This window comes from Acomys russatus, chromosome 1 (assembly GCF_903995435.1).
Source record: "Acomys russatus chromosome 1, mAcoRus1.1, whole genome shotgun sequence".
Classification (NCBI taxonomy): domain Eukaryota; kingdom Metazoa; phylum Chordata; class Mammalia; order Rodentia; family Muridae; genus Acomys; species Acomys russatus.
Genome location: NC_067137.1, coordinates 118,141,653 through 118,154,077, shown reverse-complemented (window position 1 = coordinate 118,154,077; position 12,425 = coordinate 118,141,653). Strand labels below are relative to the sequence as shown.

Sequence of the window (12,425 nt, the reverse complement as noted above, 5' to 3'; positions counted from 1 at the left end):
AACCCGTGTTGCTGCCTTGGCCAAGGAAAGAGGGAGAGAGTATCTAGCAAATTGCCGCCTTTGAGATTGCTGTGGCACATGGATTTATTGTTATTGAATGAATTCTGACATTTTACAAATATGTAAATGCGTTTGCCTATGCTTCTAATGTAGTGTGCTCACAACATCCCTGTGGAGCAGGATTCAGGGCCAGCACAGCTCCAGCCAGGAGTGGACACTGTCTAAGAATGGATGGCTGCAGGCCTGGCCTCCCCTAGGCCTTTTCTCTCCCGTGGAGTGAGACTGTGGACAACGCCCTGGGGATCGCACTGAGTGTGCAGGTGGGTCCCAGGAGATGAAAAACCTTCAGACCTTTAACCAGGAGAACATACCTGGATGGGACCGCCCTTGCATTTCTTACTGTGTGGATTGCGGGTCTGCATCATCTCAGAAGAGGATGGGGCCCTGAGTGGGACAGCTGTGGACATGGGGCTGCATCCTGGCCAGGAGGGGGCTGCAGGCTTTCTACCGGGCATGGGGGAGGTTAAGAGAGCCAGAGTGGCCCATGCAGAGCAGCTTGGCTTGGGGCAGCTTCTCAGGGCGGCTTCCTGTTACAATTTCCTGGGGTGGATCTCCCTGCTGTGCCCAACTCTGAGCTCTGTGCAGGTCAGTGTGACTGGGTCTAGCTGCCCCAGAGAAGGAAGAGGAAGTCCAGGTCAGAGGAGGCAGGGCTGTGGTGTGGGTCGAACTGGAAGCCAGTGCTTCTTCCCAGTCTAATAGCCACCAGCGTGCAGTGCAGCCATTAGGAACACCTGCCCGGGATCCGGGCTTGTCCTCTGCACCTCTGTTCATCTCATAGTACCTTCCGGTACCAACCAGGATCTCCATAGATCTGCTCCAGCATGGGCTACCCGGCCTTGCCTCTTATCCCACCTTCATCCTTGAGGACTTTCCTGCAGTGGCCAGACTTGCCAGAATGATGGTCCTCTATTCCAAGGCTCCACCTACAACCTCTCTCATTCTCATGGTGGACCCCCCCAGGAAGCCGCCTCCTCCCAGGTATTGTACTTCTTTGGTTTCAGTTTTGCTTGCCGGGTGGCAGGGGCTTCCTGAGAGTCTGGAAGAGAAAGTCATGGTCTCAGGCACACTCATGCATGCACGTACAAGCACCAATAGTTCTACATCAGCTAGGCTCACACATGCCCATGAATGTACACATATGCCCCCTCTTTCACACACACACACACACACACACACACACACACACACACACACACACACACACACTCCTGCATCCTAGTTGGTGACAGGTTTCACAGGTCCTTCTTCCTGGTGCCTTCCTCTGCTCATCCAAGCTCTGACTCTGGTTTTGGTCCCCTGGGCCATGAGAATCCAGGTGCATGTGGTGGCTGGTGCCTGTGTCTCATTTTTATTTGCCATGGAGTTTGGCCCAGGGACAGTCCAGGTGAGCTGAGACTGAGCTGAATGCAAGTGAGCTGAGAGTGCAAGTGAGCTGAGAGTGCAGTGCAGGTGAGCTGAGAGTGGAGGTGAGCTGAGAGTGGAGGTGAGCTGAGAGTGCAGTGGAGGTGAGCTGAGAGTAGAGGTGAGCTGAGAGTGCAGTGCAGGTGAGCTGAGAGTGCAGTGCAGGTGAGCTGAGAGTGCAGATGAGCTGAGAGTGCAGGTGAGCTGAGAGTGCAGGTGAGCTGAGAGTGCAGATGAGCTGAGAGTGCAGGCGAGCTGAGAGTGTAGGTGAGGTGAGAGTGCAGTGCAGGTGAGCTGAGAGTGCAGGCGAGCTGAGAGTGTAGGTGAGCTGAGAGTTTAGGTGAGCTGAGAGTGCAGATGAGCTGAGAGTGCAGATGAGCTGAGAGTGCAGGCGAGCTGAGAGTGTAGGTGAGCTGAGAGTGCAGGCGAGCTGAGAGTGTAGGTGAGCTGAGAGTGCAGATGAGCTGAGAGTGCAGGCAAGCTGAGAGTGTAGGTGAGCTGAGAGTGCAGTGCAGGTGAGCTGAGAGTGCAGGTGAGGTGAGAGTGAAGCCATGTGGCAGGAGTGTGAGACATTGCATCTGTCTTCAGGAAGCAGAGAGAGACGAAGTTAGTGCTCAGGCCACTCTCTCTTTCCTTTTTATTCAGTCCAGGCCCCAGCCCGTGGGATGGAACTGCTCACATTCTCTGGAAATATCCTCATAGCTCCATCCAGAGGTGTGACTAGTAGACAGTTCTCTCCCCATCCTAGGCAGGGGATGGACTTGCACGAGAACTCACAGGCACTCTCTGTCTCCAGGGTGTGGAAAACAGATCTGTCTTCTCAAAGCCACTGGGTGCTTTTTAAGTTAAAGAAGTCTTACTTCAACAGCGCTTTCTTTAATTTTTAAAGAGATCATTTGTGATGTATTACAGTTTTCAGTTTGTTTTTATGCATTTTCTGTGTGTGTCTCAGTGTTTGTATGGGTTTCTCTTTTTCTGTTCATTCATTCATTTCTTTTGCCCTATTCTGGTTTGTTTTTTATTTTATCTTATTTTTTTTCAAAATCGATGATTTTTTGTTTTCTGATGAGAGAGAGAGACAGAGAGAGAGAGAGAGAGAGAGAGAGAGAGAGAGAGAGAGAGAGAGAGAGAGAGAGAAAAGGGTGTGGATTTGGGTGGGTGGGGAAGATCTCAGAGGAGTTAGAGAGGGGAACCATAATCTCAATATGCTGTATAAAAGAAAATCTATTTGACTAAAAAACCCCAAAAAGTTACTGTGTGTGTGTGTGTGTGTGTGTGTGTGTGTGTGTGTGTGTGTGTGTGCGTTTGCACACATGTACCAATGGATGTAGAGGTTGACAATTTGTAGTCATTTTTTTTATCCCTAGGGGTGGAACACAAGTGGCCAGGTGAAGAGACACCATGAAAGCATTTAATGAAGCGCTGGCTCACAGTTTCAGAGATTTAGTCCATTATCATCATGGCAGGGAGTATGGAGCATGAAAGGCAGGCGTGGTGCGGGAGAGGAGCTGAGAGCTACATCTTAATCCACAGGGAGGGAGAGGGAGAGAGAGAGAGAGAGAGAGAGAGAGAGAGAGAGAGAGAGAGAGAGAGAGAGAGAGAGAGAATAGCATGGACTTTTGATACCCCAAAGCCCACCCCAAGTGACACACTTCCTCCAACAAGGTCATAGCTATATAATGCTATAGGGGTCTGTCTTATTCAAACTGGGCTTGGTGGCAAGCACCCCTACCCAGTGAGCTATCTCATCAGATCAAGATGGTGTGTTCTTCCAACATTTACCCAGGGATGGATGCTTAGATTGGCTATTGTGAAAGCACCATGCCAACGCACACAGAACACCAATGTCTCTGCACAGACTTCGTTTCCCATGGATTCACACCAAGACCTGGGGAGTGAACACAGTTCACAGTTCCTCATCACTTTACTGACTGGTCTGTGTTGCGGCTCCTAATAACAACAGCCTTTCTAGCAGGCATGGGCTACCATCTCCCTGTGGTTGTGGATCTGCAGTTCCCTAATGACCAGTGATACTGCACATCTTTAGAAATGCTTAGAGTCATTTGAACGGCTTCCTCTAGGAGATGTCTACTCCAGTCTATATTAAGTTACTTTGCTTGCTGCCACAGGAGCAGCTCAGGGAAGGAAGGGCTTATCTTGGTTCCTGGTTTGAGGGCACATCATCTTGAAGAAGGTATGGTGGGAGTGTGAGGTGGCCTGTCACATTGCACCTACAGCCAGGAAGCAGAGCGGCAGTTCCCTTCCTGCCCTCTTTATGCAGTCTGGGACCCCAGCCCTTGGAACACTACCTCCCACATGCCGAGTTACTGTTGCCTGTTCAGGTAAATGAAGCTGGGAACACCCTCACAGACAGACAGCCTGTCTCCTGGGTGATTCCAAATCCAGCCAAGTTGACAACCAAGATGACCCATCACAAGGGTCCTGATCCCATTTCAAAATCCGATCGTTCTTCTTGCTGTTAAATTGTTGGGCTGTCTTATATGTTTCAAATATTAAAAATTCATAACTTATGAGTATATACTCACCACTGTACTTTTTGCTTAATTTTAAACATACTTTTAATTATGCGTGTGCATGCCCGTGTGCATGTGCACATGTGTGCATGTGCAGATGCCAGTGGAGGGCAGAGGCATCAGATCTTGTGGACCTAGTATTACAGATGGTTGTGGACCACCTGACATAGGTACTGGGAATTTAACTTGGGTCCTCTGGCAGAGCAGCCAATGTTCTTAGCTACTGAGCCATCTCTCCAGCCTCAGTTTTTGCTTTGTAAGCCTTTGCTTCCCCCTCTCTGCATCCCGCCTCTTCCCTCTGTTCACAGCTTCCTTTGCTGTGCACCAGCTTTTCATTTTAACTGTCTCCTTAGCTTTCCTTCTGCTGCCTCTGGTTTCAGGGTCTTCTCCAGGATCTGACTCCTTATGCTAAACCTCTAGTTGTCTGTCTAGCTCCTGTTGACTTCCCCCTGACACCTCCCCCACCCAAGATCCCAGAGTACACTAATACACGAATATAGACACATTTACATCCCATGACATTAATGTAATAGTAACACTGTTTGGTTAATGGCAATACATTTCATGAAGAGTAAAAACGTTACCTTTCCTTTCTCTGTAATGACATTAAATAGCAAATAAACACTGTGACGAGTTGAGACGCCTCAGAAGGGAGGAAAAAAGTTTCTCTCTGTATTGTTGGTGGCATTCTGCTTGAAGAGCAGGGGTCTGGCTGTTTCATTTTGCAGGAGATGCTGCAAAGCTTGTACCAGCTGTGGTCATTTTTTCTTAGCTTCACATTGCCACGTGCACTCTCCGGAGAGTCTCGCATCCTCTGCCAATTGATAGGATCTCGTCCCTTCTGGGCGGCTGGAGCTAAAGATCTGCAAGGGGAAACAGACAACTTGAGACATCCCATTTCATTTCAGTCTCAGGTAAGCAATGAAGCGAGGGATAATTTTTAGTATATTCCGTGCAATGTATTGGTTAGCCGAGGCTAAAATATTGTGTTTTTGTTTAGCTAAAATTAAAATTTAATTGTGTGTCCTTTCGTTCATCAGCCTTCCTTCATTCCTTCTTTTTTCTCTTCCTCCCTCAAGCCCTCCCCCCTCTTTTTTGATTTCCCCCTTTCCTTCTTGCCTACTGGCCTGCTTACCTCTAAGCATTGCCTGGCCCAGAGCCCACCATCTCCAGCTACGCCTGTGCCTACTCCATGCCCTTCCCTCCTTGCCCTAAGTGACAGCCACCATTTCTGCTGTTTTTAGTTGTATTTTTCTGTCATAAGAGCAATACGTGTTCATTACAGAGAAATCACAGGCTACAGATAAGCAATAAGAGGAAAGCAAGAAAACAGTCAGAATCCCGCCCACACAACGGAGTACTGTGCCTACCTCGGGTAGATTTTTCTAGAGCTGTGTGTGTGTGCACTCATCTTTGCAGATATTTTAAAAAGAACATTAAACTCAGCACCCCAAGCCAGGCTTATCACCCTGGAGGCCTGCTAAAGGAGGAACAGATCTTCAGCCCACCCCCCACTGGGCTCAGTCCCCCCCCTCCCCCCAGGAGTCAAACCCTAGGTGTAGAGGATGAGAGGCCTTGGTCAAAGCTGCTTTTAACCCTGCAGCGGGGATGGGAGTCAGAGAAAATGGTATCAGTCTTTTCCTGTGGCTTTGGCTGTTTAGTGTCCCCTTCTCATCCTGTCCTTATATGGCCTTTCCTTTGTGTGCCTCTGTATCCTAATCTTAGGAGGACTCCAGTCAGGTTGGATTAGGGCCCACCCTAATGACCTCATTTTAACTTAATCACCCCTTTCTAGGCCTGATCTCCAAATAAGGTCATGTTCTAAGAAGTAGGAGGTGAGGCCTTTAGTATAGGAATGTAAAAGGTAACAGCTCAGGCCCAAACGTCCTGGCCATGCACACACACTGGACCTCACTTTCTTCCTCCAGGAAATGGGCCTGTGATGACTGACATTCATCAGGGTGACCAACCAGCAGGTCTTCAGAAGTGCTGGCTTTGTGTCCAGCCCTGAGTAAATTCCCACGTGAGCACCTCTTGCAGGTAGATGAAGTGCGGGTAGGCACTGTGGGGGGGGGCAGGCAGGGGGACCCTAACTTTTTGGTACCCACCTACTCCTTTACCCACCTATGTACTTTGTTTCCTTCCAGGTCAACCATAGAGCAGGGCTGCTGGGTAGAAGTGGCAAGTGAGCAGCTCTCAGAGCCCAGGGTCACTCTGTGGGTGGTGGATAGCAATGCCCTCCCCAGCTTCTCCCTTCTGACAAATGCCCTTTTCCTTATCTGAAGTTCCTGTCCCCAGAGGCTCAGGTGCAGCCAGAGGCCAGAGTCTTCCTTTGGCTTGTGGCTAAAGCACCCTCCCCCTCTGCAATCATGTAGAAGACGCCTTGCTGTGTGCATGGATGGACTTCTCATGCTCCTTGGCTTGGCTTTTCCCCCCCCGCAAGAATGCCAGCTCTTCCTTCCACATATTTTTGGGAGGACCCCTGCCCGTATGGGGGCAAGTGAGACCCCCCTTTATGACCTCTTTACCAGCCTTCCTCTTTTCCTCGCTTACAGGAGGCAGGACTATACCTTAAGCCTGCCCTGGCCCCTGAGAATCTGGAGCAGCAGAAAGGATGGTGGGTGAAGGAACAGCCAGACCTGTGCATTAAGCACCCTGCCCCCCCAATGCAGCACATGAATCTCAGTATTTCTTGAGGACACAGTGGAGTTCTGCCTCCTGGGGGGAGGGGCAGTTAGATGCCAGGATGGATCCAGGCAGAGTCTGCAGGCACAGACCTGCTCAGACCAGATGGATTGTCAGTGGAGGGGGCTGTTGGAGGGAAGGGCCTGAGAGAAGCATGTGGGGTGGGTGGGCGGTTATCAAACCCAGTAAGGAAGATACATCCCTGAGTGGCACGCACAACAGCGATGACACCAAATGGACTCTGAACAGGGAGACACCCTGGCAGGTCACGGATTCTGTCCTGGACCTCAGGGAAGAAGGGTGAAAGGCAGGTCAGGGCTCGAAAACACTTCCATTTCTGTCTTGTCTTCCCAGGAGTTGACCTGCTTGCAAGTCACACCAGGGTCTCTCTCTCTCTCTCTCTCTCTCTCTCTCTCTCTCTCTCTCTCTCTCTCTCTCTCTCTCTCCCTTCCTCCCCCCTCCCTACCTCCTTCCTTCTCAGCCTTTGCCTCCCCCCCCCCATAAGCAACTGAAAGTTGCAGGACACTGCACTTCCCTCACTCCCTGGATGAAGCATACACTATTTTTTATTGCACTTACTCGATTTCGGTTCTTCATATTGCTTGGCTTGAAGGGATCCATTGATTTCACTGCCCATTGCCAGGTTCTGATGTTCAGTCAGAAAACTGCTCTCAGCCAGGACTCTTGAGTTCCCCCAGTATATTCTGTCTTTAAGTTTTAATTCAGAGAATAATAAGCCTGCGTCCCATCTCTGTGGTTTTTACATAAAAAAAAGGTGGCATATCAGGAAAATATAAAACAATTCCAATCAGATTTTCTGGAAGGCAGTTTAGCAGCATGCTACAAAGCATGAACACATGTGAAGAGAGTCCCCAGTGCGGACTTAGTTATTTCATACCAGGAAGTGTGCCATTGGGGGGGGGGGGGACAGGGACAGAGCCACTGCGGGCTGCTCCCCTAGAGTAAGGAACCATACCTAGTGTTTGAAGTGCCCACCCAGACTGATGTTCCTGGATCTCCTTTTGACCACGGTGCAGTGGCACTGTTCAAATCTGTTATTGCTAGAGAAAGAAGGAGGCATGAGAGACAGGGTGGGCAAAAGTTAAAAGTTGAGCTTCAAGAACAGAATCTGCTCTTGCTTTTAAGATCTGTATTTACAAGGGGCGACAGTACACAGGCAAGGAGATTACAGCGAATCGATTTTATTCAGACTTTTCTTTGTTTTCGGTAATGAGCGCACATTATTTTAATAAGAAAAGGAATATATTCTCTCTCTCTCTCTCTCTCTCTCTCTCTCTCTCTCTCTCTCTCTCTCGGAAAAAAAAGGAAGAAGGAAGGAAGGAAGAGAAGAGAGGAAAGGGAAGAAAGGAGGAAGGAAGTGGAGTATTGAGACTCCATGGAGCTGGGGTAGGGATGGAGGGGAGGGCGGGAGCTCTTGGGACTCAGGCAGCAGAGCTTTCCCAGCTGTGGCCTGGACGCTGGGAAAGCCCTGTGTCTCGGGTCACACATCCAGAGGGGTTACTTTCTGCGCCCTAGGAGACCCTCCAGTAGCCAGTGGGCATGCGGATTAGCCAGGCCGAGCTTCTGCGGGGGCAACTGTGTTCTTAGGGCGGGTCCTTCTCAGCTCCCGGCGGCGCCCCGCCACGTTCTCCGTGTTTATTCTTCCTGAGGTTTCGGGATGGGAAGTGCGCGCGGGGGGGGGGGGTGGGGTGGGGGACGCAAAAATACCATCTGTGCTGATTTTTTTCCCCCTTAAAAGTTACTTCTCAATTGAAGTCTTTTCAAAGCAAAAAATAAAATAAAAAATAAGTCACCAACGTTAGGGTGTCAGTTTCAAGGGTTTTCAGGGAGGAGTGGCGCGGGAGAAGAGGGGCTGCCTAAGGAATCTGGGGCGGGTGGTGGTGGGGACGAGCTGCCTGGGCAGGGGCCTGTCTTTCATCTTGCCAGTAGCGTTCCTACTCACCCACGCGAGCGCTTTGCATCAAGACGTGTGCCACACGCCCCACAGCACCCCCTGGCTCAGACCGCCTCAGGGTTCATTGTTCTCACACCCGTGACCTCAACTCTGGCCCCAGTCTCCCCCCACCCCCGCCCCCTTCTCTGTTTATCTCACTTTTTTCCCACTAAAATGCCACCAGCAGAGTGAGGTGCCGGGCGCTTGATCTCTGTGCTTCAGGAGCTTTCTTAGACACGTTCTGGGAGCTGTAGGGGGAAGACTGAGGGCGAGGCTTGAGAGAGAGAGTTGTGGCCGCGACTGCACCGGGATGGGTGTCAGCCGCCGCGACCTCCCTCCCCACCCTCCTCTGCTCCAGGCCTTTTACACCCCCTTCTCCTCCTTCTCTGCTACCCACCCCCCCCCAAGCAGGGTGAGGGGTGGGCAGCAGTGAGGTTTGACTGAGGCTTGCTAAGTGGCGGGGGGTGGGGGGTAGGGTTGTGTCCCGGGAGATAATTCTGCAGGTGCCGCACCACTGGCTGGGCCAGGGGCGTAAAGGCAACCCAGGGGACAGAAACCTAGCTCTTGGAGGTTCAGAGTCTTTTCCGCATCTTTCTCCCTGCAGCATCCAAAGGTGGGAGAAGTTAGCCGGTGATGTTGTAATTGTCCTAGTCTCTCTCTCTCCCTTCTCTCACTCACCCTTCCTTCCTCTCTCCCTCTCTCCCCCTCCCTCTTACTTTCTTACTCTTCGCCTCTCCCTGTCTTGGTGGCAAATGAAGTCCTCTTTGCTTCACCAGTCTCCTTCTCATGGGATTCTCCGGCCTGGGGTCTTCTGGCCCGAAGTACTCTGCCCAGGTGTGGCACTTGTGTCTGCTGTCCCAGGGAAACTTCCTTCCTACTTCATCCATCTCCTTATTCCAGCCCTCCCTCCCCCCAACTCGCCCCGCCCCTGCAGGGCCTGGGCTCTTTCCCGCCCCACTTGCCCCAGAGTCATTATGGGGACGCAAGGGAGAAAGTTGTGTTTAATTCTTTTGCTTTTCAGAGACACGAGAAAATATACGGGACAAAGGCAGTCATAGCAACTTCCTTCAAGTCTTTATTATTGTAGCTTGAAAGTTTATACACAAGGAATGTTTCCAACATAACATTCACTGACTGGTCTTCACCCCGCCCCCCACAATCCCCTCGCGCTCTCTGCCCAAGACTCGCAGATTCATCCCCCTCTCCCTGTCTTCGAACTAATCCCCCTTCTCCAAGGAGTTCCAGTCTCCCTCTGGGGCCTCGCGAACCTCGCCAATAGCTCAAGCCACTTCCTTTGGTCCCGAAGGCCACCCCTTACCGTGCCCCTCATCTACCCTGTTTTCGATGGTTCCCCCAATGGAACCCAGAGCACTCTCCCTCTATTTACTTTAGGCGCTGTTTCGAGCCCCCCTGCAATTCAGAGCCGACCCGTGGTCAAGCCCAGTTAGAGACGGTTCGTCATCAGCAGCTAGGCTCCAGCGCTCCCAAAGCTAGGCGAGAAAAGTACCCTACCCACCCATTCCCTATCCCGAGCCCCTCCCCCAACCCTGGGATAAGAAATAAACACGAAAGCAGCAGGGCTCCCTGCGCGCGCGACAGGTGGGTGCCAGGCAACTAGCTAGAGCCTGTGGCGCTGCTGGAACCCAGCTGCGCTCAGGGCGCGCGGGTGTGGCCAACAAGTCTGAGCTGTGGGATTCTGGGGACTATCGCGCTTTGCTGAAGGAGCGCTGGAGAGCAGGTGTCAGAAAGTCCAGCAGGTAAACTCCAGCAGGGACAAAGCTGCCAGTTTGAGCCACAGTAACACTCCTGAGAGCAAGCCAAAAAGGTAGAAAAGGGAGTCACTATAGCAATGTCTCGGGGACCATTAAGTCTTTAGGTAGCTGAGAGCCCGACTCAGCCTGAGTTCTGAGGCTGCACACATCTGTGTCATGGGGACCCCGACAATCTTGACTTCGTTTGAAGCACTTGCATACGGGCTTCGAAGGCCCGAAGAAGACCCAGCCCATCAATTTCAGTCACTTGTCCCTTGGCTATTTAGAATCGACGTGGCCTAGTACCATGCAACTGCTCATCATAGCGCTCCAACCAGGTGCGCAGCTCAGACACCTGGTACCCGTCGGGGCCCCGGCCTCCCTGGTACATGATGGTGCCGCTCTGGATGACGTAGAGGCGCTCAAAATAAGCACCATATGCCGAACTGCTGGAGTTGGCCATGGTGTCCAGGACCAGAGCACAGCCAGGTGCACCTTGCTGCAGTACTCTTGCTGCGCTGACACGGTCTTCCAGGCTGCGGTGCTGTGGGATGATATAGGGCGAGTCTGTGGTGACCCAGCCGTCGGATGGGTGGGCTTCCTCTATGTAGATGATAAGGAAGTCAACGTCGCGCTGGTACTTGGTGACCAGGCGCTGGAAGGCGCTCATTCGCGCCATGAATGGTGGTCAGGTACAGCTGCCGAAATTGAGCACCAGTGGGCGGCTCCCTTGTGCGTAATCGAGGATGCGCTGGCTCTGGAAGCCATCAGGCCGGACAACTTCTGAATTAGGCGCTGGACCACCCTCGTGGGCCTGCTTGAAGAAATCCAACTTCTGGCCATGCCACACAGCCTTGAGAGAGGCCAGGGTGCACAGACGGTTGTCGTCCGATACGCAGATGGGCGGGTCGTCGGGAGTCATCTCCTCGCCTTCACTGTTAAGCTCTACTTCGGGCTCAGGGTGGTCAGGATGGCGACGTCGCAGGAAATGCTTGCGGATGCACAAGAAATCTAAAAGCCAGAGCATGAAGGCCGTGCCTAGGAAGCGCGGGAACAGCACGAGGCACGAGGCGGTCTGGGCGCAGAGCCTCAGAGAGTGAAGCAGCAGGGAGCGGAGCATGGTGGCCGCGGGCCCCGAAGCCCCCGGGGGCCCTTCACCTTCTCCGACCACCAACCTCGAGGCGGCCTGACGAGGCATCTGGTCTTCGGTGGCTTAGGGAGCTCAATTTATAGCTAAAGCTTGAATTGGCGGGAGACTCCACCTCCGGCCGGGGCCCGCCCCCTTGCAACTTGAGCCCGGAGGGATCACCCTGAGCCGAGGCTACTGCCCTAGAAATCTTGGGTCGGGGGCGGGCGCGGGCTGGCTGAGGGTGGAGCGGTGTGTCCCAGGGCTGGCAGGGGCGGGCCTGAGCCCCGCAGCCAGCTCCCAGAGGCGGGGGATCCCGGAGCCGCTGCGCCAGGGCACTGGGAGCTTGATCTCAGGGCAGGGCAGTCCGTGGTAGCAGTGGTCTAGCCCGCGCAAGCGCCTCGCGCCTCCCAGGTCTCAGCGGGCGGGTCTCAGCCCGCGCCCCTCTCGCCGCGCACCTGAGCTGAGTTCCCTGGCGGCCGCAGCGCCGCGCCGGAGCTCCGGTTCGCTTCCCGCGCGCCGCCGCCGCCAACGCCGCCCACGCTGCTGCCGTTCTTGCGGGGTCGCTGCCCAGGTACCGCGGGAGACCAGGTCGGCGGTTGCGGCTCCGCCTGCCCCCAGGTGCAGCCCCGCCAGGGACGCGGGCCCGCAAGGAGGCAACTTTGGGTTCCCACCGCCTTCCCCGCTCGCCCGCGGGCGCCGCTCGACTGCCGCAGCCCGTCCGCCCGCCTCCCGCGCGCGCTCACACTCGCGCCTCGCACACGGCCGCCCCCCGCACCGCCCCGCCACGCACACCGCGCTCCGCGCCCCCCGCCGCTGCCCTAGCCTGCTGCGCACCGCCCCAGTCCGGTCCGCGCCCGCCCCGTCCCATCTCGCTCCCGCTGGGCGCCGCGGTTCCCGGGTCAGCGGTCCCT

The 12,425-nt window shown here is 53.6% G+C and overlaps 1 protein-coding gene across 1 annotated transcript; it reads right to left on the bottom strand.

Moving 5' to 3' along the window:
• Positions 1-9,806: 9,806 nt before the first annotated feature.
• Dio3 (iodothyronine deiodinase 3) lies at positions 9,807-12,195 on the bottom strand. The gene has a single exon (XM_051151490.1). The coding sequence runs from the start codon at positions 11,581-11,583 to the stop codon at positions 10,669-10,671; it is 915 nt and encodes a 304-aa protein (XP_051007447.1). The 5' UTR covers positions 11,584-12,195; the 3' UTR covers positions 9,807-10,668.
• Between the last annotated feature and the right edge of the window lie 230 nt (positions 12,196-12,425).